Source organism: Talpa occidentalis, unplaced genomic scaffold (assembly GCF_014898055.3).
Source record: "Talpa occidentalis isolate TD23 unplaced genomic scaffold, MPIMG_talOcc4v2.1 talOcc4.9, whole genome shotgun sequence".
NCBI lineage: Eukaryota > Metazoa > Chordata > Mammalia > Eulipotyphla > Talpidae > Talpa > Talpa occidentalis.
Genome location: NW_023605305.1, coordinates 28,544,332 through 28,570,377, shown reverse-complemented (window position 1 = coordinate 28,570,377; position 26,046 = coordinate 28,544,332). Strand labels below are relative to the sequence as shown.

At 44.4% G+C, this 26,046-nt stretch overlaps 1 protein-coding gene across 3 annotated transcripts in view; it reads right to left on the bottom strand.

Annotated features, from left to right (window-relative positions):
* MAST2 (microtubule associated serine/threonine kinase 2) overlaps positions 1–26,046 on the bottom strand; it is a 138,134-nt gene that overhangs the window by 7,543 nt on the left and 104,545 nt on the right. For all 3 annotated transcript variants that reach the window (XM_037500978.2, XM_037500979.2, XM_037500981.2), the window contains 12 exons: positions 21,318–21,396; positions 19,632–19,786; positions 15,677–15,752; positions 13,113–13,322; positions 8,273–8,374; positions 6,162–6,294; positions 5,288–5,349; positions 4,952–5,037; positions 4,293–4,501; positions 3,487–3,625; positions 919–1,051; positions 59–224 (listed from right to left, as the gene is read on the bottom strand). In XM_037500978.2, the coding sequence (XP_037356875.1) occupies positions 59–224; positions 919–1,051; positions 3,487–3,625; positions 4,293–4,501; positions 4,952–5,037; positions 5,288–5,349; positions 6,162–6,294; positions 8,273–8,374; positions 13,113–13,322; positions 15,677–15,752; positions 19,632–19,786; positions 21,318–21,396 (1,550 nt within the window). The remainder of the gene's footprint in view (positions 1–58; positions 225–918; positions 1,052–3,486; positions 3,626–4,292; positions 4,502–4,951; positions 5,038–5,287; positions 5,350–6,161; positions 6,295–8,272; positions 8,375–13,112; positions 13,323–15,676; positions 15,753–19,631; positions 19,787–21,317; positions 21,397–26,046) is intronic.

Below are 26,046 nucleotides of genomic sequence, written 5' to 3'. Positions count from 1 at the left end.
GGTAAACCATTTTGTGGATCCAGGCCGTGTCTCTGTGGGTCAGGGTGGTGGTACCTACCACTGATCACTTGTCCAAAGAGCTCCTCCGGAGTGTCTCCAAAGAAAGGGACGCAACCCACCAGGAACTCATACAGGATTATGCCCATGGCCCACCAGTCCACTGGCTTCCCATAGCCCTGTCGCAGGATCACCTCAGGCGCAATGTACTCCGGGGTCCCGCATACCTAGGTGCAGAGAAATCAGGCTGGCTTAGCATCTTGAGGCAGCTCATCAGCCTGACCTCTGGAGCAGAAAATCTATGAATGAAGACCCAGTTTACTTTAATGAGGTGAAGATCAATGGGATTTCCAGGGTACTAGTTAGAACTGCTGGAGTAAGTTTATGTATTTCCTAATTAGCCAAAACATCTAATTCTAATCTGGACTCACCACTCTCTGTTCCCCTTCCTTCTGTTATCTGATTCCCACTATTGGCCGGTCCTCCAGTCTCACACAGAACAGATCCTACCAGTTATATGACTAATATACGGACTTGTAAACAATCCCTATGTGATATGTCAAATCAGGGAATGTCCAGAGGCCATTCTCAGAGGCTGGGCCACAGTCTAACAAAAACTTAAAGCTATATTCTTAGACTCGGCGCCAGGAAAGCCTGTACTTGACGTAGGAAGGCTAAGTTGTTAAGCTCTGATCTCACATCAGTCTTTTGGAGTGTTGGCTGTTATAATACCTATTTTATAGCATGGCCCACTGTATCTTTCAAACATGCTCTCTCTCTCTCTCTCTCAATGCCTCCCTGGAGCCCAAAGGTGGAAATGAACTCCCAGTCTTTGTGTCTAGCTACAGGGTAAAGCATATGGCCCTGTCCTTATTCTGACGCCTGGAATCAACCCCCAAAGTCTCAACTGTCCTTCCTTACCTGCTTGTCCAGGAACTCCCGTGCATCCTTTTCAATGTGGCCCTCATACAAGTTTGTCGTCAGACTCATGAGGCCAATTTTAGAAAGGCCAAAGTCAGTGAGCTTGATGTGCCCCATGGATGTAATCAGAAGGCTGGGAAACCAGAGAAACAAGCCGTAAGTTATTTCCTGGTTTCCTATGGGTGCTGATTTTAGTATATGCTAAATTTTCTCATATAGGCATCCACAGGGTTACTATGGGGTATAAGCAGTATATCTTCAGCAGGGAGACAGGCAACCATAAAAGAATAAATAGCTCTGGCTTTGTGAGCACTGCATTCTGCATAAGCACTAACTTGCCATTCAGCCATTCCCCCAATTCATGTGTATTTACTCCCCTCAAATGTGTTCTATGATGGGAGCAGGTAACAGCCAGGTGAGGAACAGACTTTCCTCCACAGAGCAATCAGCCTCACCTGAGGGCATGAGCTATCCTCAGTGCCCTTCCCTGAACTTGGGTGACACCATACCTGACCTAGGAAGAGGGAAAAGGGGTACATAATCTTGTTGCATGTCCACTTCTGGTCTTATAAGGGGGGTTGCTTGGGAAACTAGACATAAGTCCTCACAGAGAATTGCCTCTTGTCCCTTCATATAACTCTACCTGAGTCATTTTCTTCTGTGTCAAAGGCTTCATTTGCTACCCATTTATTCTATGATTTCCACATCAGTATCTCTAGTCCTGACTTCTACGAGCTCCATGCCTACTAACTGCCCAGATATCTTACAGGTACCACAAACTCAACTTCCCAGACAAAGTCATGCCTCCTAAGTGGTTCCTCTTCTCAGTGAAAAGCAATTTCTACCCCCTGAGGTCTGTAATAAATGTTTTATTGATTGTTGATAAAATATTCTGGCTCCTGGAAGATCTTACATAGTACATAACAGAACAAAGGTAGCTATTATCACGCTGTTTTTTATTTGTTTGTTTGTTTGTTTGTTTGTTTGTTTGTTTAGAAGTGGGATACAGGCCAGATTCACAGGGTGGTGAGAAGATTCACCAGAGAGAGCAGGGAGCAGAACAGAACAGGCACATGTACCAAAACACACTGCTGAGGGGAGAAGCGGGCGAGACAGGAGAGGTCTGCCATGCCATGTGGGTGGCTCCCAGCCGGCCAGGAATTGAACTCACACTGCAAGGCTGAGGACAGCTTCACAGCACTGCACTCAACCCCCTGCGCTACCAGGGAGGCTCCTATCACCCTGGCTTTTTTTTTTAAAGAGGAAGAACATGAGGCTCAGGTTTAAATGACAGAATGGAATTCGCAGAGTTAAAGAGTGGCCATTTGAACTCAAGTCCATATGTCAGTACCACTTTCCACTACAAAGTCTTTATCACTGTGCACCAGTCCTAATCTGGAAACTTCTCTTTCCAAGCCCCACTTCTACCATATTGTTTCTTTTCTACTTCCCAACACTATCCCTTTGTTCACCATCCTGACTCCGTTCTGGTGCAGGCATTGTTGATTTTGGTCTGGTCTACAGTAATGGCCTCCTTGTCTTTTTCACTGGCAATTATCTTCCTAATCAAAAACAAAATCTGAGCATGTTATTCAATCATACCTTTGGTTGATAAAGACACTCGAGGAATCTTTAAAACCTAAACTTAACAGGCCTCCCTGGTGGCACAAGGGGTTAAGCATCGCACAATGAAGCAATCCGCAGCCTCTGCAGCATGAGTTCGATCCCTGGCCAGCCAGGGAGAAACCACATGGTGAAGCAGACCTCTCCTGTTTCACCCGCTGCTCCCCTCAGCAGTGTATTTCAGTCAGTCTGCCTGTTCTGTTCCCCACTCTGTCTCTGGTGAATCCACTCACCCCCCACATCTCTGGCCTGTACCCCAGCTCTTGCATGCATAAATAAATAAATCTTAAAAAAAAAAAAAACCACCCTAAACTTAACAGAAAGACCCTTGGGGATCTAATTCCTGCCTATCTCTCTTGCCCACTCTTACTATTCTATTTACTATTCTCTAACAATAATCTCAGCATCAGCCATCTGGTACTATTTGTAGTGCTGGAGTGGGACACATTCTCTCATGCTGCTGTGCCTTTGCAAATATTGCTCCCCAGTTTTACAAAGCTTTGCTCACCCCTTTCCACCTCATGGCTTTGGAGAACAGCCTATACACAGATATTTCTGATTCCCATTTTAGACTTAAGATCTTCAGGGTAGGGGCCATAGAGTAGGGACTATATTTATAGCCCAGAACACAGTGCTTGACACAGAGTAGATGTCAGTAAATGTTGGGATACATCTGCTAGATGTGCTATTTTGCTCCTGCTTGACTTCTTGAGCAGTGATACTGACTCTTACGTGTCACCCAAGCCTTACAATGTCCTTGTCAGATCTTGTTGGCAATGGTCTTTGCATGGGGTTGTCAGGAAGTACTGGGCCTAGATGGACACCTACATGAGCACTGTGTCCTAGCAGCCATTCTGGGATAGTGTTGACATGCAGTGCCTGTCTCCATTTATCTAGAGATACAAAAGAAAGACCTCGGATATGGGAACCAGATAGTGTGCGTACTTGTCAGGCTTGAGGTCACGGTGCACGATGCCGTAGTTGTGTAAGTACTCCAGGGCTAGCATAGTTTCTGCAAAGTACAGACGCACCATGTCCACAGGCAGAGCCCCAATATTCTTCAGCAGAGTGGCACAGTCTCCTCCTGCAACAAGCCCAGGCCATCATGAAGGAGTGATCCAGTTCCCTACTCTAGATGGTCTCAGGCTTATAGTCTCTGAGGTGCCTATCTCTGAGGAGATAGCCTCACAGAATACCCTTGTGCCAGAGCCTATGATTCATTAGTTCCTTGCCGCTGGCATAGGTGGGATACAGTGTGGAGGGAAGTAGGACATAAGGTGAATCTGCCAATGGCTTTTGAGGCCAGAGAGGTAAAGATCCCAACTCTCCATATCTGTAAGCTGACTTGTAGGAACAGGACTAAATTATTTTCAGATAGGAATCCTACATCCAACCCTGGGCTTCTGTGGTTCTGCTGCCTCCTTTGTTCCTGCCTGAGGCACCGGTGGTGTGTACAGGACTCTACGGCTGATGAGCTGATACTTCCTATCCCAGAGTGGCTCTCACTGCATCTGACAGGGGCAGTTTCATGGCAGCTAATATTCTAGAAGCCCTTGTGAAGGGCAAAAAGTCTTGTGCCCACCGAGGCAAAAATGGTCTCCAAACTCCTAAGGCAGAAACCAATGCCAAAGAGAGACTGGGAAGCTGGGCCCTGAAACTTCACCCCATATACCATGCTGTTGATTCAAACTCAGTGCTGAATCTCGGATTGTAACTTGGCCTCCACACCAGGCCACCTTTTCCCCCAATACCTTCCACATACTCCATCACCATGCACAGGTGGCGCTTGGTCTCAAAGGAGCAGAACATGCTGACCACAAAAGGGTTCTCGGCAAAAGTAAGTATGTCGCGCTCCACGAAGGCCTGCTGGATTTGGTTCCGTAAGATCAGGTTCTGCTTGTTGATCTTCTTCATGGCAAAGCGCTGCCGGGTGGACTTGTGCCGCACCAGAAACACAGCCCTGGGAAACATAGCCCATCCCGTCCTCCCATAGGCTCTCAGTGCCAGAGCTGTGCACTCCACCACCCAGAGCCAGATGACCACACTGCCTCCTGTCATGCCTTACAAAAGCATCAAACAAAGCAACAGGGATATGTTTATCAGTGAGGACTGGGGCACACTGACTCTTCAATTCCTTAATATACCAAGCCCTGAGGACTCAGTTCAACCCTCCCCCAGAGCTCTGGAGAAGAGGGGTGCTATCAGGAGGAATGGGAATATTGCCTGGGAAAGGCACAATGTCAGATGTCAGAGGAAACTGAACTTTTGCTTCTCTGGGAGACTTCAGGGAGGGCGCAGGTCCATCCTGAAGCATCTGCTCCCGAGAGGATTGAGCATCATATATGTCTAGAAGGAAGAACCTAAGGACTGACAGTGCTAGTCCCAGCCAAATTTTGACCCCTGCCTTTACCCATAGGCGCCATTGCTGATAAGCTTAATGGTTTCGAAGTCCTCTTCAGAGGGTGTCTTTTTGGATGTCAGAGATGTCCCCCGGCCCTGGAAGGTAAGGGAAAAGGCAGGAGGTAGGCTTATGTTTGGGGAAGCAGTGGTTCCATCATCAGCTCAGTTTTTTACCTTGCTGCAGCTTCCTGCTCATTCTTCCCCAGGAGCTCAATGACTTCTCAGATTATGTAGGCAACCACCCACCCCCGAACCCCTCCTTCAAATATTCTCTGAAAGAGAATGCACAGCCTTTGCCTCATAGGGCCCAGACTCCAAGATTAGGGCAGGAGTTCACAGTCTTTACCTCAATGGAATCATCTGTCTCTGGGGTGTCAGGACTGTCATAGCTGCTCAACTGGGTCATTTCTAGAAACAAAGCAAGGATATAAGAAGAAATGGCAATAACAGGCAATGGCAGGTATCTCAGCAGTCCACTCATATCACATGATAGGTGCATGCAGGGTAGGCACTAATGCTTTGTGCACCAGATTGGGATGTAAATCCAGTCCTGTGGCTCTGTCCTCAGTGCAGTCAGTCACAACTTTTGGACCAGGAAATTAGCCAATTGATCTTGCCACTCCTGTTTCCAGACCCCAGTGCCATTCACAAGGTGAGGCAAAATTTATAGTTTCCCTCAAACTTTGGGACAATTCCTGAAAAACAGGGCCCAAACCTGGGTTATTAATACTCATCTTGGTAAGGACTGCTTTGTCAGATGGGGTTGGAAAGGAGGAAAGGCAGGAGCACAAAAAATATAGACCAGGACTGGAAGCCAGGGGCTTGGCATAATACCTGGAAGAATGGTGTTATCTTTTAAGCCCTCGGACCACCCCAAAGACACTTGTAAAATGAGGGGAGGCAAATAATGCAGAGAGGTGATCTATTTTGAAAATGAGATTGTGGTCTTTTGTTGTTTACCGCTTTTGATTTCAGGCTCTAAATTCAACCAATCGAGGCAATCAGAGGCAATCCAGATTGCGTCATGTTATGCAGATGATGAAAACAATTCCAAAGAAAGGGATGTTTTATGAGAGAATACACAGTTTCTCTTATAGCCTTGAGAACCTGATTCTAAGTTGTGTCCATATCCAATCTAAGCCTCTTCTCCAAGTAGCTTCCCTGCTGCTAGACCTTGTTTGCTATGGGGCCTCTTTGCAGCCACCAAGCAGTATGCTCACCCTCTAGGGGATCCCGTGTGAGGCCCAGTTGGCTAACGATGTAGCGGGGAATGTCACATTTAATCCCTTGTCCCTCTTTGGCGTGGCCCTCAGCTGCTTCTAACAGGTGGTAGAACTCTTCAGGGTCAAACTCCTGTACCAGGGGAGAGAAGTAGTCAGCGGTGAGTGCTACAAGGGAAGGCAGCTGGTTTCTCTGGCTTTACAGTATATACCCAGAGTAGGATAGACAAGAAGACTTTCTCTTGGTGATGGGGCACCTCTTCCCCTTAATACCCAGAAACAACATGATTCAGGGATAAGAATGTCGACAAAGCTTACAGGTCACTTCTAAATTTGTCACACTAAGCAAATGCTGTCTTCCCAGCAATTGGGTTTCAACTGAGTTTAGTCTATCTCAACTGGTCCCAAGCCCTCTGCCTTCAGATGTCACTGTCAGGTATGTTCACACCCAACCCAGAGGACCAGTCCTGGCACACTCTCAACGATGGTTCCTAGCCCTGGTAGTACATGCATGTGTTCAGATACTTTCTGAGCACGTCTTGTGTGCTAGGACTAGGGGACCCATGTGGAACAGAGCATAGCAGTCCCTGTCTGCATGGAGCACATAATAATGAGGGATCCAAGTACTAAGTGCCCACCAAATGCTGCACTCTGGGCTAAACCCTAGCAGTACCTATGTAACCTCAGTGAGGAAAATAAGGCTCATAGAGGTATACTGATCTGTCCATGGTCACAGAGGTAGGAAGGAACAGAAAATCAGCATTCAATCCTAGTCCTGACTCCATGAAGCTGTTTAATTCTGGACTTCATGTTCCTGAGGGAGAGGCCCTTGGCTTGACCACAACCCCATCACTGCTGTTTTTTTCCCCTCTGGTCTTGTTACTTTAGAGAAGTATACCCCCATCTAATCTCAATATAATATAGCCAAACCTGGAAGTCCTTTTAATGTTTTATCCTTAGTTCCCATCTAGTCAGAGTGTCTACCTCATAAGTATCTATCTCCTCTTTTCTGTTCTCCTACCTCTGTTCTAGTTCAGGCAACTCCCATCTCACATGAACTGCTTTAAGTACCTCTGCACTTATTTCCCTGGCTCATCCTGCCCTCTCTTCCAATTCACTATCTATGCTGCAGTCAGAGTCATCTTTCCTAGAAGTAAATCTGATGGACTACTACTCAGAAATAAATAGGAACCAGTTAATGATACATGCAACACGTATGAATCTCAAAACAAAACAAAACATGCTGAATGAAAGAAGACATGTAATTTCTTTTATATGAAATTGTACAGAAGACTGACAATAAGTTGTTACCTGAGAGTGAGGGCAAAGTGGAGAGGGAAAACAGATTAACTCTTGCAAAGAGGTACAAGGGAAATATTTTTTTCAACATAAACAACAAACCTTTATTCTAATTTTTAAAATTTTTTAATAATTTATTTTATATAATTCTTACATCATTTTTCATTTTTACACAATGTATGCATTTTCATTTTGGTTATATTCCCCATACAATTGCACCGCCCCTTATTTTGACCCTAATCCTTCCTCCTTATTTTGTCATAGTGTATTTTCCAGGTTTATCCCTCATCAATTTCTCAAAAGCACTCTGTACTCTCTCAAATGCCCCTTTTTATGCCCCATACCTGGCAAACTCATAATTATGCCTCAAAGCACCAATGAGCCTTATGTCCTCTGGGGAGTTTTCAAGGAGTAAAAGAGCCCTTCCTTCAAGTTCCTGTTATACCTTGTACTTAACTCAACCATCATATTTCTTGCAATATCACACATATTATTCACACCAAACCAAATCTAATTCCACTATAGAGGAAGCTTCTTAGGACCAGGGACAGTTTTATTCCTGTTGTATATCCAGTGTTTAGCATAAAGTAGGTACTCAGGAAAGTGTTGCTAAATGATTAAATGAAGGCGTCCCCTCAGGACCATTCGTTTTTCCTCACAGGAACTCCTTTGGTTCCCCAGTGCTTTCATATTCTATTTAAATAAGTACATTAGCAGCAGAAATGGAAGTAGCTTTGCTGTTTGTATGCTACTTCCTTTCCAGCTTCTACTCTCACTCTTCCAATCCCTTCACTGTCCCAGGGTCCACTCACCAGGCATTCCAGGAGACGAGCTGGGCGGGCAATGACAATCATCAACTTTTTCACCAGCTGCATCACAAAAGCCACTTCTGAGCTCTCTGAACGCTCATGAGCCTATAGAGAAGACAAAGGTTAGTTAAGTAATCCTATAGCCCATTGTGGTTGAGCTATTGCAATAATTCAGATGAAAAAGGCAAAGTCAAGGCAGTAAGTATGGCGAGGAATGGACAGATGGACCATTTCAGAGGTAGTTGACTGAGTAGGCTTGAGGTGTGAAAGAAGTGAATATAGAAGGTTAAATGCAATGTCAGTTTTAAGGACATTTCAGTAAACTCCAAAATGAAACAGGAAATACAAGAAGATAAACAGTTTGAGAATAAGTAAGGAAAATATTACATTGCTCTAAAGAGAAAAGGCAGGAAGATAGAAAAATTGTTTTCGACATGTAGAATTTCAGGTACCTTCACTAGATTCTTTCTTGGGTATTTGTTCAGCCCAAGAAGAAAATTTCTCTTTTTCATAGAAACTGCTCTGATTTAGAGAAGTCACATTTGTATTGTGTGGGTGCATCTTTCCTATCTCCAATAGATGACCAGTGGGTTACTTTCTTAGGGATTTGAAAATGGGTGGAAAGACAACTGTTAATGTCAGCGTTGCAAAACTGTATAATCTACTCTTTAGTGAAAAGGGATGGTGATATCCACCAAAGGGTAGAGAAAAACTGAAATCACAGGAGGAGGGTGAATACTTTCTGGGCTTTGCCCTTGGTCCTTTTCAAGGGTTGCTGGTATTCCTGTCTTCAATTCTTTGTCTCTTTATAATTAGTTTTCCTTTCCTGATCAAACTATTCTGAGTTGGCTTTCTATTACTTGAACCAAAAATACTAACCAATCGGGGGAAGTCAAAGTGGAGGGGCCCAATAAGCAGCTGGGAACAATGATCTGGAACTCAGCAGACATGGGTGGGAGGGAGTCATCAGTGTAGGTATGAAATCAGGGAGCAGATGAGGTTGACAAGGAAGAGTGTGAAGAGAAAGAGCAGAACAGACCCTCAGGATGGTCCACCTTGGAACTCCAGCATTTGAGGGATGGGCAGAGAAGGCACATGTGGAAAGGCATCACGATGGAGATAAAAGTGTCATGACAACTGGAGGTTGGGGGTGGGATGCAAGGAGAAGTACTCACTGTATAAAGTTGTGTAAAAGGGGGAAGAAACGTGAGTAATGAAAGAGCTCATAGGATTTGACAATTAGCCAATTAGTTACTTGGTGACTTTTGCCTGAAATAGTTTCGGTGAAACAGTGAGAAAGGAAAATAGAATGCAGAAGACTAAATAGAGAATAGGTTGAAAGAAAAACAGCACGAGGACCATTTAAAAAACTGGTTATGAAATGAAGAGAGAGAATGGAAAATATGGTGAAATCTTATTTATTTTTTTTAAACTTGGCCCAAATATCAACTCTGTGAAGCCTCATCGACATTCCTTGCTTCATGCTCTTATGCATGTGCACATGAACAAGAAGTAACTCCTCCCTTTTCTATGTCTCCTGGAGTCTGCTAATGCCATATGGTACTATCATATCACTTTTCAATTAGTTGGCTGTCTTCTATAGCTACACTGTAGGGTCTTGTGAGTGATGAGGCTGTGTCTTTTTTTTTCCTTCACATGTTAAGTCTAGCACAGTGCCTCTTACACAGCAGATGTCAATCAATGATGGTTGACTAAGTGTTCGTAAATGTATGATCTTATTTTGTGGAAAAAGACAAACCTGTGCTTGAGTTCTAGCACTGCTACTTAAGAGTTTCTTTGGACTAAGCCTCTTTAGGCTTCATCTACAGATTTAGGGAATAATAATAGTATCTTTCTATAGTGCTATTGTGAAGACTGAATTAAAATAATTAAAACCACTTCCAAATTTCTAACTTTTCAAATTTATCTACCAACTTTCTCCTGCAGGTAGCTTCACTCTCATCTTGCCATCTACTTTATCTGCAATTCCTGGGGTGAAAGATTTCCTTTACACATACTTAGAGAGACTGTTTATACTGGCTCCTAGGTCTAGTGAACTTCTACCTACTTATCAAAACTCAACTTTTCCCAAACTCTCCATGCAGTCTGCACATCCTCCTTTGTCTCAGAACTCACCTCTACTTAGTGTTCATCAATCATACTTACTATAGCAAACAAAAGAGATAACTCATACAGGATACTCAGTGTGGTGTTTGGCACACAGCATATACTTCAATAAAAAACAGTTGTAATTAAAGATATGTTTTTGGGTCTGTAGACCCAGGAAATAGCAAGTTTCTTGAGTTAGAAAGTGCTCTGAATGAGTTAGAACCTGCACTGAATATGTTTTTCTCACTGTACTGCCGGGGCCCAAGGAATTAGGAAAAAGATGAATGCATTGGCTACATATCCAGTACACTTCCTATAGCACCAAACGACCTACTCCCAGGGACAATGAGTCTGGTCAAATGCCTGAAGGTTTTGGGAAAGGCCCTGACTTTAGCATTTTATTTTTATTTTAATAGTTCTTTTTTTAAAGATTTATTTATGCATACAAGAACTGGGGTACAGGCCGGAGGTATGGGGGGGGAGAGGATTCACCAGAGACAGAATGGGGAACAGAACAGGCAGGCTGACTGAAATACACCATTGAGGGGAGCAGTGGGTGAGCCAGGAGAGGTCTGCTGCGCCATGTGGGTAGCTCCCTGGCCAGGGATGGAACTTGTGCTGCAGAGGCAGATAGCTTCATAGGTTGCGTCCTAACCCCTTATGCCACCAGGGAGGCCCAACTTTAGCATTTTAGAAGATTAATTTTAGATGTACAAGCAAATTTGGAAGTTACCCTAAGTAGAACTTTATTTTTATTATTTTTTTAAGATTTATTTATTTTTTTACATAAGAGCTGGGGTACAGGCCGGAGGCACGGGAGGGTAAGAGGATTCACGAGAGACAAGCAGGGAGGAGAACAGGCAGAAGACTGAAATACACTGCTGAGGGGAGCAGGGGCGCGACAGGAGAGGTCTGTCATGCCATGTGGGAATCTCCCTGGCCGGCTGGGAATCGAACCTGTGCTGTGGAGGCTGCAGACAGCTTCACAGTGCTGCGCTCAACCTGCTGTGCCACTGGGGAGGCCCTATTTATTTATTTATTTATTTATTTATTTAAAGATTTATTTATTTATACAAGCACTGGGTAGTCAGAAGCGCGGGAGGATGAGAGAAGTCACCAGAGCCAGAGGGGAGAGCAGAGCAGGCAGACTGACGAAGCACACTGCTGAGGGGAGCAGCAAGCAGCAGAAGAGGTTTGCACGCCATGTGGGACCCTAGCCTGGCGGCCAGGGATCGAATCAGCGCTGCAGAGGCTGCGGGCAGCTTCGCAACCCAGCACTCAACCGCTGCACCACCGGCCCACCCTATTTATTTTTTTAAAGATTTACTTATTTATGCATACAAGAACCGGGGTATAGGTCAGATGTGTGGGAGGGTGAGAGGATTCACCAAAGACAGAGCAGGAAACAGAACAAGCAGACTGAAGAAATACACTGCTGAGGGGAGCAGTGGGTGAGACAGGAGAGGTCTGCCATACCATGTGGGTATCTCCCTGGCTGGCCAGGATCGCACCTGAGCTGCAGAGGCTGCAGACAGTGTCACAGCACTGCCCTCAACTGCCTGCGCCACCAGGGATACCCCCTAAGTGAAACTTTATAGACCTGATGCTGTGACCCCTTATTCCTACTCATTGTTGGAGAACTGTTAGAAAGTTATTCTTGAACAGAAAGACATGGCTGCTAGTGATTTTCATGGGACTTTAGCTTTCTCAGCTTCTATTTCTGCAATGTCTGAATTTAAGCATTCTGAAATTAGAAAAAAAAATTTGTAGAAGGAAGTACTTTTTCACCTATTAAAACCTTTCTCACTATACTCTCGTCCACTGGGCTAGTTTGCCTTCTAGGGGACAAGAACCATCTGCTGCCTATTATATATAAGAAATCTTCCAATATTTCACAGTAATAATCTAGAACCATTTTTTACATTCAACAGTTCCCTAAATTAAAAAAAAAATATTCCCTGTTCATGATTTCCAGACTAACATAATAAAGTTCTATTTGATCAGTAGCCCCAGGCTCTCAGCTCATCTGGTGCTACACCAGAGCAAGGTCATAGGTCTGAAAGTGAATAAAGGGTTCTGGACTGAGTCCTAGTGAGGAAGATAGAGCTCCTTGCCCAAAAACGTTATTGATGGCTTACTGGAGATTCATAGACAATCAAACACCAGAGCATGATTCAGTGACTAGGAACTCAGTGTATGATTTGATCTTGACTGCAGCTGGATAACTTTACCTGTCAAGCCTGTCAGAGACTTTTCATACTGGATAGGATCATGTATCTAACAGATGAACCCATAGGGCAAGTCTCAGCCTGCTTTCTCTTGGCTAAGGAGAAATGATATTACACCATAATTTCTATTGGAAGAGAGGCAACTACAGTCACTGGGTCCACTTTTTTGGCTTTCGTTTATAAATATCCCAGTCAAAGACTTATGAATACTACCGCTCTTGGAGTCTCTGGCAGAGTAATACATACTTGGATTGGATTTAGAAAAAGGATTACAGAATTGAGTTCTTTTGATATCAAGTAGGCTTCTCTTAGTAATGCAGAAGAGGAGGAACCCCATGCATCAGCACCATACTTGGGGGTGGGCCCTGCACATTGGTAAGGAGACCTGTGGTGGTGAGCAGGCTGAGAAGACTGGGATCACCACTAATGCCTTACTCCAATCTTAGGATTAATAATCCACTAACTATGTAGAGAATTCACCAGAGTCCCAGCATACGGACACTTACATCTTGCAGAAGTTTCTCTAAATTCTCTTGAAGTTCGTAGAAATAATGTGATGTAATGAGGCCACTCCGAGATTTATCCAGGCAATCTCGGGCCATCTCAATCACCTGATGTTGAATAAAGCTCAAGGCTCCATCTGCCAAAGGCAACACACTATCTGGAGTGTTGGAGGAAATGAATTCTGCTAGACGCTCTTCCATTTGTGCAGTGGCCTGGTAATAAAAACAGAAAAAGTTATACTTCCTTCTAGTTCCACCTCAGTTGGAGCTAAGCATGAAGGAAAAAGGCTCTGTGATCCTGGTTTCCTGATGTTCCATTTGCAAAACCTGGTAACTGAAGACCTGAAAAGATCACCTTTAAATCAAACCAAAACATTATAATCAAGGTCCCCTATCTTCTGGTCATGTCTATCTTTCCCACCTCTTAAAGGGCGTGTACTTTTGCTCTAAGGACACAGAATTGTTTGCTGTTTCCTCTTCCTTATTATGTTGTTCCATGCTTGATTATGTTATTCTCTGTGTGAGGCTTTTTCACCCTGCCAGGCCTGCCTGGCAATCTCCTATTACACCTCCTAATCTCAGTTTAGGCAGCATGTATCCTATAGGAAGTCTTTGATTCTTCCAGGCAAACTAGTGTTTCCTTTCCTCTGAGCTTTCAGTGGACCTCCCAACTGTATAAACTTAGTATATGGATGCAGCTGGTTTCTAAGCCTTTCTCTGGACTAGAAATTTTGGACTGGGAATTTCAAGTCAGATAGAGCTTGATTTATCTCAGGATTCTCTTACTTGACCTTAGGAACCAACTGAGCTAAGTGGTTATTCAGAAAATGTTTATTGGAGGTGTGAGCCTACCTGGATCCCTAGCAAAGCAGAATAGGGTTCTGGCTTAGAAGCTTATTGAAGCCCAAACACACACCAGTAAACAAGTTCCTACTGCCTATGTAGGACTTGGGCTTCATTTGTTTACTATCTGGTGGCAATTTCTGATTCCCAGGGTGAGTTTAGGCAGAAGTATGTGTGGTATATACATACATACACACCTATGGAATGTGTGTGCAGGAAGAGAGAAGAGAGAGAGAAGAGGGATGGGAAGGAATCAATACATTTTAACAGTTCACTTTACATGGATAACTTGGTGACATGCATATAAAACAACCATGCAATGCTAGAGTGACAATAAGATGACAAATATATAAGGAAGAGGAGGAAACATGTACAGAATAATAAATTTCTTTATAAAGGACAAAGCATAGCAAAAGACTTTCTTAGCTGTTTATTCTGTCTCTCCTCACTCCTCACTCTTATTCTCTAATGTTCACTTCAAGGCCAGAAAGCACAGAACAGGTTAAGCAGAGAAATAATGGGCAATACTAACTGCCTATTTACTATGTTCTGAGCACAGTTAGAAAGCTTAATGTTTATTAATCTTTACAAACTCCCTCTCATTATCCGAAATTACAAATAAGGCAAATGAAGCTTAGAGAAGTTAAATAATCTGTCCAGGGTCATATAGCTAGTAAATGGCAGAAGCAGTTTTGAACCCAGACTGTATGGTTCCAGAGTCTATGCTCTTCCTTACTGCTTGCCTCACTGTGTATGTCAAGAGGGAAGACAAGAGCTTCACACCATTTCCTAAGCCACCCAGGTGTGTCTAGGAGATTGTACCTGAGTCTAGAGAAAGTATACTCCCAGAGGAGCAGGGGGCTACAAACCACATACTCTAGATAAACAGGTAGCCTAAGGGAGGTCTGGGTAGAGGATGAAGAAATGCTTGAGAACTTCATGCTTGATTATGCCTATGTCAGTCAGTCCTCTAGTTCTCAGACAGAGCTGCTATGTTCTGCAGGAATAGGACCTATCATTAAAAGGCCTAGTCAGAGTGTACAGGGGTGTGGTGTTCAAAACAAATGCAAATAAGGTGCTAGTTTCACATACAAACAGAGTCATAGCCAAACTGCAGTTATGAAAACTTTCTCAGCTATCTCAGGATAGTAACCTACCATTCTCTCTCATCATATTCCTAAAAACACATATCCAAATGTAAGTAAACAACTCTGAGACCTCTCTCAACTTACCGTTGCCTCTCGCATATTACCTGCCAATCTAACATAGCCCTGTCTTTGCACTCTCTGGTTTCCAGCAATGAGGTACTACTTAAGAATCTGCATTGGACAAAGGTACTCTCAGAAGGCAACCTATTCTGGCAGACCCTGGCTTGCAGATCCTGATGTACATGGTTAGAAACATGGTCTCTAATTCTTTCCTTCCCATTACCATATGGGGGAGAGAACATCTTTCTGTTATTTCCCTCTAGATGGTTCTCCCATAGGGAGTTGAATAGAGGCTTTGAAAGGACAAGTCTCAAACCCACCATCTGCCTTCCTCTCAAATAGTCTGGAAGCCCCTGTGCTTGAGCCCTCTTCCTCGTGGATGCCGTTCTGTTCTTGATTACCTCTAGAGACAGAATTCAATCCCTTCACTGCATCTTTCCACCTCTTCTGTCTTGGGGCTGGCTGTAGGTAGTCATTATCAGGGCATTACCAGCTTCCTTTAAAATAGATCCTTACCTTAGGGAATCTTTCTTTGTATACATGATTCATCATTATTATTTCACTGTCAAAGGAAACTGGGGACCGTCCAGGACTAAATAAGAAAGAAAGAACTGTTACTTCAGTGCTATGGAACTACAGAGGAGAAAAAAATGGCCATCCCAAGAGCCCCTGCCCTCCCATTGTCTATTGTACCCCACACACTCCCACTTAACAAGTGCTGAGTTCTAGAGTCTTTCTTATTCCTAAAGTTGCTAGCACACCTGTTCTGCTCAAAATGATTTTACCTGAAGTTAGGCTACCTTTCTGTAAGAAGTCTGGCTTTCAAGAAGACCCCTGCCAAGGCCTTAGAAGGCCTGAAAAATATATCAACACTCAAGCCCACTGGTGCCTTTCCTAGGATGACCTCCCCCAAAACATGACTCTCTGGGTCTACTTCACTTTGGCCAGTGGGATTGAGTACAACCCAACATGTGTTAGGAATTAAATTAAATCAAACCACCACCAAAGGAAGACACCTTTTTCTAAACAAGCTGTAGTCAATGGGGTTAACTTGTCTTCTGATTAGGGGACGAATGAGGTCAATTCAGCTTGCAGTAAGTTATAACCTTGGGTCAATTCTTCCCCTTAGCCCATGTATGGTTACATCCCTATAAAGGATTTCAAAGTTTGAGCCACACAAGTGAATGAATATTTGGGTCTGTAGGGTAAAGAAAATATCAGGCTTTTCTGCCCTTCCGCCATCAGGATAGATGATGGATCCTTGTCCTGAATGCATGCCTGATGGCGGGCACCTGGAGTAGGGTGTGGGCATAGGTAGATGGGATTCAGCTGAGCTAAGACTGTGCTTTTAAGGGCGGCGTCACGGGGGGACGCCAGCAGCACCAGCACCAGCAGCAGCAGCAGCCGCAGCCGCAGCCGAAGCCGAGAAGCAGCAGAACGAACGCTAGAGAGCCCAGATAGAGTGAGGACTTGCTGGGGGCTGGGAGGCCTGCCAGCCTCCCAGCCCCCCAGCCAGCACCCCTGCCTGCCATATGCCTGGTGAACCCCAAATAAAAAACCTGCAAAACTACTGAGGACTCTGACTCCTCCTTTACCCGATCTGCATGGGATCAGAAAACCTGCCCTGTGCCCAGTCCTGCCTTTACAATTGGCGTAGTCGGCAGGATCCATGCAGACGGGTATTGGAGCCCTCCGAAGACCTGGAGGGACTAAGGAGAACAGACTTTGCCTGTGACGACGCTGGAGGCACCATGGCGGTATAGAAGATGGATACGTCCACGAGCTATAGGATGAGACCTGGCGTGAAGGAGACGCCCGAAAGGACCAGCCAACGACACCGGAAAGGACCAGCCAACGACACCGGATAGGACCAGCCAACGACACCGGAAAGGACCAGCCAATGACCCCTGAGGCAGCAGGCCATTGCTGAAGCAGGGAGAGGCCAATGGACTGATAGACTGATGAACTGATGATTTTGGACTGACAATCCCGCCAGAAGGCGGAGGACCTTAGCAGGTTATGTTTATTTTTTGAGAATCTGGGGGTGGCCAGTGGGCCTAGATGGCCAAAAGCAGCCTGTGTATGCCCAGTGGCCAGGTGGAGGAGAAAAGCCAACTAAGGTGGCAAAAGCTGGTACTGATGCTAAGTTGAGAAGCCCTAAAGCGGCTGTTAAGCAGCCTGGGTATGCTGAAGCCCTGTGAGTCTCGTAAAATCACCTATGGGTGATGCCCTGCTCATTCTTGAGTGAGGGTGAGGAGCTGAGGAGCCCGTCCTTGAGGGACGGGTGGGGAATGTGGCTTGGGGTGGAGCCCAAGCCAAATGCAAAGTTTGGATCCCCAACCCATGTGCTTGTGCAGTGGGTTGGCTTGAGAGCAGGGGTCTGTGAGTCGCATGGGTGGCCATGAAGGCCGAGTGTTGGAGCGACTGCAGACAGAAACCCTGAGGGTTGGCGATTACCCCCAACAGAATAAAATTGCCAATCCCAGAGCTAGTGCATCCTGGGGGTGGATGCTGTGTGTGCCTTGTAGCCGAGACTACAGCCAGAGAAGGCCAGGAAGCCTGACGGCTCCTGGTGTGTTATAGCAGATGCCGTGTGTGATTTCCCCTCCCTCGTATGAGCAGTGCCTTCGGCAGCAGATTTGGTGGCTCATCTGCTGGTACCAATAATTGTCTTTTGCACTTGGTTGGTGCCCTGCCTGGACTTATTTGTGTTTTGTTGTATTTTGTTATATTTGATGTATTTGCTTTTGTGGGCCATGGCTGCATTGTTTGTTTGCTTAGAAAATTGTATATGTATGTATAGACTGTATGGCAGAAAACCCTGAGGGGGTGGACTGTAGGGTAAAGAAAATATCAGGTTTTTCTGCCCTTCCGCCATCAGGATAGATGATGGATCCTTGTCCTGAATGCATGCCTGATGGCGGGCACCTGGAGTAGGGTGTGGGCATAGGTAGATGGGATTCAGCTGAGCTAAGACTGTGCTTTTAAGGGCGGCGTCACGGGGGGGACGCCAGCAGCACCAGCACCAGCAGCAGCAGCAGCCGCAGCCGCAGCCGAAGCCGAGAAGCAGCAGAACGAACGCTAGAGAGCCCAGATAGAGTGAGGACTTGCTGGGGCTGGGAGGCCTGCCAGCCTCCCAGCCCCCAGCCAGCACCCCTGCCTGCCATATGCCTGGTGAACCCCAAATAAAAAACCTGCAAAACTACTGAGGACTCTGACTCCTCCTTTACCCGATCTGCATGGGATCAGAAAACCTGCCCTGTGCCCAGTCCTGCCTTTACAGGGTCCTACCCAGTTTGGTACCCCTGACATGTGATCCCAGCTGAACTATTCCTCTCTACCCTTCCTCCCTGAAGTGGGCTGTGGTCTGCCTGCTGATTCAGTGCATTTTACCAAATATTAAAGAGTAATACAGCAGGGATTACAATTTGCAACTACAAATGGCCTAGAAGGTACCCTTTAATCTGAGGGGGTTGCGATACAGGTAGACAATGGGGATCCACACTCTACTCTCATTTATATTTTTAATCCTTTACACTGCATTCCTAGTAATCATCTTCATCACTGGGTAAACCTGTACCAGTCTTTTGAGGTCTGGCTCAGCTCACTCCTGATGCCTTATGCTTGCAGTGCCAATATTACCTAAGGGGATTCTTCCTGGGAAGCACTGCTCCTCTGGAATCCAACCCTGAACATTCATTATTTTCCAGGAATCCTGGAAAATTGAGCTCAGACATTAAAACCATGCTCATTTTAATCTCTACCCTATCTTAACCTGGGATTTTGGCACATATTTAACCATAATGTCAAAGAGAAGAGCCAAATTATTAAGGGAATTCACAGTTAAATCAGCTATTAAGGTTTGTTTGGTTAGATGAGCACATGTGATTCAGGGAAATGAGATTCAGATGGGTATTTAATTTTGCCTCTTTAATGGGCTTCTTTCCCAAGTGGGTCACAAATGTCTTCACAACAACATTTTTAGCTGCCTGAGTTCATATACTCTTGGTCTCTGGGTTCTGCAGGTAGGTAACCATCAGAATTGACAGTATTACTGTGTTTTTACTGAATGGAGTCTAAAGTATATAACTATTGCCAACAACTTTCAAAGAAAAAAGAGAGCACCAACTAGACAGCATCTTCAGGTGCCTCTTGGGCTAGTAAATTGATCTGTATGTGACGGCAAAAAGGGCTTGAGCTTAGTTAGACCAGATTCATGCAAGTTGCGCCAATGTACTATGCCAGGGGTTGGCTACTAATAGCCCATAGACCAAATGTGTCCCACTGCCTGATTTTATAAATAAAGCTTATATAAAGTCTGTGGGTGTGTTCACACACTAAATAGCAGTATGGAGCTGCCACAAAACCTAATTACTATCTTGCCCTTTATAGGATGTTTACAGTTTCTGATCCTATGCAAATAAACTGAGTTCCACATGTATTGTGACAATGGGCAGGGTGTACCCCTTACCTGAGGCTGCGGGAGCGGGGCCGCATGGCTGGAGACTGCCGGCCCTCCTCATCTGGTACACTCTCTGTGCTGAAATGCTCGGTCAAAAAATGCAGCTCATCGGCTGTAGGCTGGAAAGGCAACTGGTGTAGCTTTTCCTGTGAGGAGCACGAAGACTAGAAGGAAAAACATTTTAAAAATAGCCTTAAAGACCAGTCTGGGGCATTCCAGGAATGGAGAACTGAAATGGCCAGGACTTCCCAGTTAGGTGAATCCAAAGTCAACACAAAGCAGGTATCTCTCCCTTGCTCCCTTCAACCCTCACTGTGCTTGACTGCATTCACATCGACCCCCTTAGTGTTTTTCAGTCCTAAGGAAGTCAAGATTCAAGAGTCTTCATGAGTCTGTGGTGAACACAAACGAGGTGATCATGATCTGGTGCTGCAGGTCATCCATGTTCACTGACATGGCTCCAGTCAATACCAAATCCTGGGCTCAGCAGCCTTAACAAGCTGCTGCCTGCCACTTACTGCTCACACCACAAACAACAGCACAGGCCAGGCTGGGGTATCCCAACATTTAGAAGGCCATGAGCCATCCCTGTCAATTGGTCTGTGCAGCGTGGCCAGCTCCCAACTCTGTGCATTGTACAAGACGTTTGGTTAGAATCCAAAAGGTGGTATGTTTTAAAGTATCCAAATGAAATAAACTGGAGTAATTTGTTTAGTCTATTAAATTTTACTGAACAGGAGTATATGTATGTGTGTTTAATAAAAGTACCTGTTTCAGTAAAGGATTATGGGGAATGGGGTATTTACCAGGGAACAATTTGAAGTTTAACAGCTGCCAAAAGACTAATGAGATCTATAGATTAATTTAAGAGTAATATCTAGGGCCAAGGGAGGGAATATGCTCCTTTTACCTACCTGGGATTCATGACTATAGACAAACTGAGCTGAGAAGATCTGGAGAATGGTGGAAGACATGTGGAATGAGTCATCTGATCTATGGCCTCATTTTACATGGCCTACAGAGCCTAAAATACTTACAAATGGGAGCTTTACAGAATAAGTTTGCCAACCTGTCAACCCGGCTTCAATTAAGAATCGCTTGACAGGAAGATTCATTTTAGGGTCAAATGTACGAAGTAGCAATTAAGACATCTATTGTATTTTAGGCTAAAACCTTTTCTAAAAGAAATCTAATTAAATATTTTAAAGATAGGTCCATCTCCTTTGCTGATATACATCAAATTTGGATGTCAAATTACAATCATTTTACCCTTCTTTCTTAAAAAGGTGAAGTGAGGAAGATCTACTAAGTCTCTGGGACATGGGAGCATTATCTGCTCTTGGTTATAGTTCTAGAAACAAGGTGAGGGGAGTAGGGGGACTGTGGTTAGGAACATCCATACCTAGCCTCATTGGCAAAGCAAAAGTTCATCCCCAAACCCTCTTCTGACTCCCCGAAGACTAATGGACACCCAGAATGCATGTCACTTTATTCTTTCCAATTGTTTAATGTTAGAGACTATGGCTGTTAAGGGCCCACAGCCCTCTGCCCCATTCAGACTCATCCTCAAGCAACCCGAGTTTACTAGTTCTGGAGGAAAAATAGAGAGCCACTTTGTAACATGGTAAGGGCCAAGAACTCATAGCGAACTACTTCTGTAGGGTGATGGAGGGAGTCACAGATGTGGCTACTTACTGAAACAGTAGAGCTAGGAGTGTTGGTTCCATAGCCCGAAGAAGGCAAAGAGGCCAAAGACCAGCGCCGTCCATCAGTCCTATATAAGAGAAGAGTATTAGGCAATTTCTACTGTTCCCCACCTTGAGCCTAGCATCTAATTCCTTTTTCCTTTGTGTGGAGCAGTTGGTTTACTGGCAGGCTCTTCCTTGACTCAAGTCATCACTGCTTGTTCCAGTACGTGCTTTCACATCTCTCCTAAACTGGACCTTTTGTGTTTTCTCTACTGAAAGACAGCTGTCTCTGACTATAAAGGAGTCCACAAGTTTGAATAAGAACTTCTGTTATACAATATTGCAGAGTTTTGTAATAAAAATCTTTGTGTTCCCAAACACATTTATTCAAACAAGCAATGACACATATTTGAAGGGCATTATCACAAGGAGAAAACTGCCTGTGAAATGAAGTTATTTCCTTTTTTGAAGGCTCCAGGTGAAGGGTTCTTTGGTCTTCCCCAGGCCGCCAGGTTGACAACCAAATAGTAGACCACCATCTGAGGGTGGGTATGAATCAATCAATGGCAAATAATTAAAGGATACCTAGGATCCATTAAGACCTCTGAGGATGTTTGCCTGAGTGACAGTAATCTTATGAAAGAGTGAAGTGGCTTAGCCATGGCTATATATGGGATTTGGGGACAGGCATCCTGCTGTTTTTGAGAGGGTTCACGCTAAAGTTCTCATCATAGAGAACTACAGTTATTTACTTTGCTGTAGAGGAGAAAATATCAAGCAGATATCTGATCTGAAGCTTTTATAAGTGGACAAGTGATTCTTTCTTGGACTGTGGGAAATGCTCTAAATCATTGGGCTTGGGGGTATAGCCTACTCTGGTTGAAGTTGGAGGAAAATTTCTTTGCTGTTACTCACAGAACTTTAGAACATCAGCAATGGGGTATCCTTTAGAAGGTAAGTTCAATACTCTCAATTTTCAGAGAAATCTCAGATATCTGGATTATTTGTTCCAGGTTTCAGAATTTAAGGTATTGGGGAAAGGCAGGAAGAGATACAAGAAAAAAGAAGAACTAATCTTGCTAAGACTTCTTTTGAAGCATTCCTATCCACCCCCAACCCATACCTTCCAGCTGTCCTTACTATATTTGGTAAGGGGGCTGCCCAGGGTTCCATGCCACATGCAAAGAACTCAAACTTCATGCCACCTAGCCATCCAATACATGTAAATATCCCTGCTGGAATCTAGTCTCTGAAGCAAAGAAACATCGAGGATACCTGGATGTGATTTTCTCTTTTCGCTAGGTCAGGACACCACATCTGAAAGCAAGTTAGTTCCAGGAAACCAGAACTCAACAAAATGAGACCAGTCTAACTGAGGGATAGATTTCACAAATCCTTGTCAAACACATTTTTCCACTGGTGGTTTTTGCTCTTTTAGATAAAAATGGAAATCGATTATATGGCAGTTATTTCTCTGAAAGCCAAAATACAGGGGCCACCAGAGTCAGAAAACAGTGCCGCAATAGAATGTCTTAATTTCCTCTACCTCATCATCTCACTGGGCAATTGAATACAGTTGTGGGAATGAGGGTGACTTGTCTCTAGGCTAAGGAGCTTGGAACTATTCAGCAATTCCTGCTTCCAGTCATATGAGCTCTGAGCCTTGGTTCCAGCAGGTAGAGGGGGCTCCCTCAGGGCCTCTTTCCTAGACATGAAAGGCCAAATGTTTATACCCACAGTCAGAAGACTCATCACAATCACTTTTCACCAAGCACAAAAATCACAAAACATATCACCTGGCCATGCACAGAAGTTTCCCAGCCCTCTTCCTATTACATCCACGTTTACCTGTCTGCTCTGTGGCCATGGCTGTAGTGAAAAGATGTACATTACAGTGAGAAACAAAGGGAATCAGAAGAATAACTCTGATTCCTGATCTGTTTGTCCCCTGGCATTTGGTCCAACTTGGCCAAGGAAAACCTTTTTAAGAATGTGTGGAAGTTTTAAGTAAAATTGTGGGCTTAATGGATCTTTAGCGTTGCATTAAATCTCTTTTTTGTGTGCTATTCCAAACTAATATGATCATAATAAGATTCAAGGCTGACCTCAATAACCTCAGAAACACAATTCCTGAGTACCCTATTTGGCAGGGTTGAAGTTCTCTTTTCTACTGTCCTGTAAAGTGACAGCCCATGGTTCGATGTTCCCAGCACCGATCTATTTGGAGGTCAGTGGTAATAACCAGATTCTAAAAGCCCCATAGCTGGTCATAGTCCCTAAAAGAAGGGGATGAAGCAGAGACAAGGGCACCAATGTAACATGCTATATTCCCTCTGCCTGGCATGGTCTACACACTTATGTCCACACTCCCAACATGGCTGGCTCCTTCTTATTCTTCAGGTCTTAGCTTAAAAGTCAGTTCTTCAGAGACACGTTACATGAGCACCAGAGTATTTTCACCAGCTGCAGTGTCTTCCTATTCCTTCATGCAGCATCATGTTCTTTCCCTTTGTGGTGCTTAATCACCATTTATAAATATGTCTGTTTGCTTATTTATTATTTTTCTCCACCCTCATTCAATCAACAAGTACTAATAGAGTACTTATAATAGACCAGAAGACACAGTTTCCAGCACACTGAAATATCTGTTAAATGTGCTTTGACTCCAGATGGAGAAGACAGAAACAAGCAAGGAAGAAAATAGCAGGTATTAAAAAGCACAAAACTGGGCCTCCCCGGTGGCGCAGCGGTTAAGCGCTGGGTTGCGAGGCTACCTGCAGCCTCTGCAGCGCCGGTTCGATCCCCGGCTGCTCCCCGGCCACTGGAGGAGGGTCCTGCATGGCGCATAGACCTCTCCTGCCACCCGCTGCTCCCCTCAGCGGTGTACTTCGGTCCTTCTGCCTGCTCTGCTCCCTGCTCTGGCTCTGGTGAATTCTCTCGCCCTCACGCGCTTCTGACTGTGCCCAGTGCATGTATAAACAAACAAACAAATATATAGATAAAAATAAATCTTTAAAAAAATAAATAAAAAGCACAAAACTGGATGATTTGATAGAGAATGATGAACAGATTGTATGTTTAGGGAAGGCCTCTCCTAGGAGTTGACATATAAGATGAGATGAAAAAATGAGTTATCTGGGCCTCTCTGATGGCACAGCGGGTTGACTGCAGCACTGTGAAGCTGTCCACAGCCTCTGCAGTGAGGGTTTGATTCTCGGCCAGCCAGGGAGATACCCACATGGCACAGCAGACCTCTTCTGTCTTGCCCGCTGCTCCCCTCGAGAGTGTTTTCAGTCATCTGCCTGTTCTGCTCCCCACCCTTTCTCTGGTGAATTCTCTCACCTTCCCACACCTCTGTCCTGTACCCCAATTCTTGTATAAATAAATCTTTTTAAAAAAAAAGAAAAAAATGAGTTAACTGATATTAGCGAAGAATATTCCTCATGAAGGGAACCGAAAAATATACAAACTCTACTAATTCTTTAAGTTTCAAGAAAGTAGTATTTTGTAATGTAACCTTCAATTAGTTACATAACATAGGTGAGAGGAATCCACAGGACAAACTCAGATGGTATTTGGTTTACATACGGCAATTGGGTCAGGGGAGCACCCAAGTCTACCATCAAATTTCTCCTAACCTGCCCATGTCCTTTTCAGCTACAAAGAATCTTTGAGAGGAAGAGGGTGGATTACTTTTGGGTTCTCGTTTGATTATCGACTTAACGCTCTTTTCCAGGAATCTGCTCTTTTACTATTATCTCTTTTTAAAAAGTAGTATAAGTATAGATACTGCTCTGGCCTCAAGCTGTATATGTGATTCTCCAGCCATTACAAGTTCCAAAACCTGGAGCCATAACTTTTCTGGAGGCCTGAGATTGACTCTCACCAAGAAAAAATACTATAAATAAAAATAAACATAAAATCAAAGAACATTACCACTATCAAGAAAGTTTTTTTTAAGCGTTCTAAAAAGTAATTCATTTGTGCATGGAGCCTACATAAGTAGTTTGGATTAACTTAACGCAATCAGTTCAACACTTCTTCAGAGGACAGGTAATATCTTGGCAATGGGCTGAGCTGTCAGAATTTTTAAGAGATAAATTTGTATCCTTTCCAAAGAGTTGAAATAGGAGAAGGAGGGGCTTTCCTGGTGGCGCAAGGGGTTGAGTGCAGCGCTGTGAAGCTGTCCGCAGTCTCTGCAACATGAGTTCGATCCCCAGCCAGGGAGCTCTCATGGCACAGCAGACCTCTCCTGACTCGCCCGCTGCTCCCCTCAGCAGTGTACTTCGGTCTATCTGTCTGTTCCGTTCCCCGCTCTGTCTCTGGTGGATTCTCTCACCTCCCACACCTCTGGCCTGTTCCCCAGTTCTTGTAATCATAAATAAAAAAAATCTTAAAAAAAAAAAAAAACAGGGCAAGGAATATAAGCATGGTTCTGAAATACACTTCTTTCTAAATTCAAGAGAAAATAAATGAAAACTCATGGTCTCTTTATCTGCCCTCAGGGGCCTCAGCTCAGAGTCAAGGAGCGAGGCCTATAAGGTCTGTTTTAGCTACTTGGAATTAGCTGATTTAGAGGAGTTAGAATATGGGTTCTCCAGGGAGGAGAGCTCATTTTCTCACTGATCACCCTAGGATAGTTTTCAGTTGAGAATATGCTTTGGAACATACCAAGGACTAGTGCTTAGGATTATAAAAATAAATCCACTTGTAATATCTACTTGCCCATTTGAAAG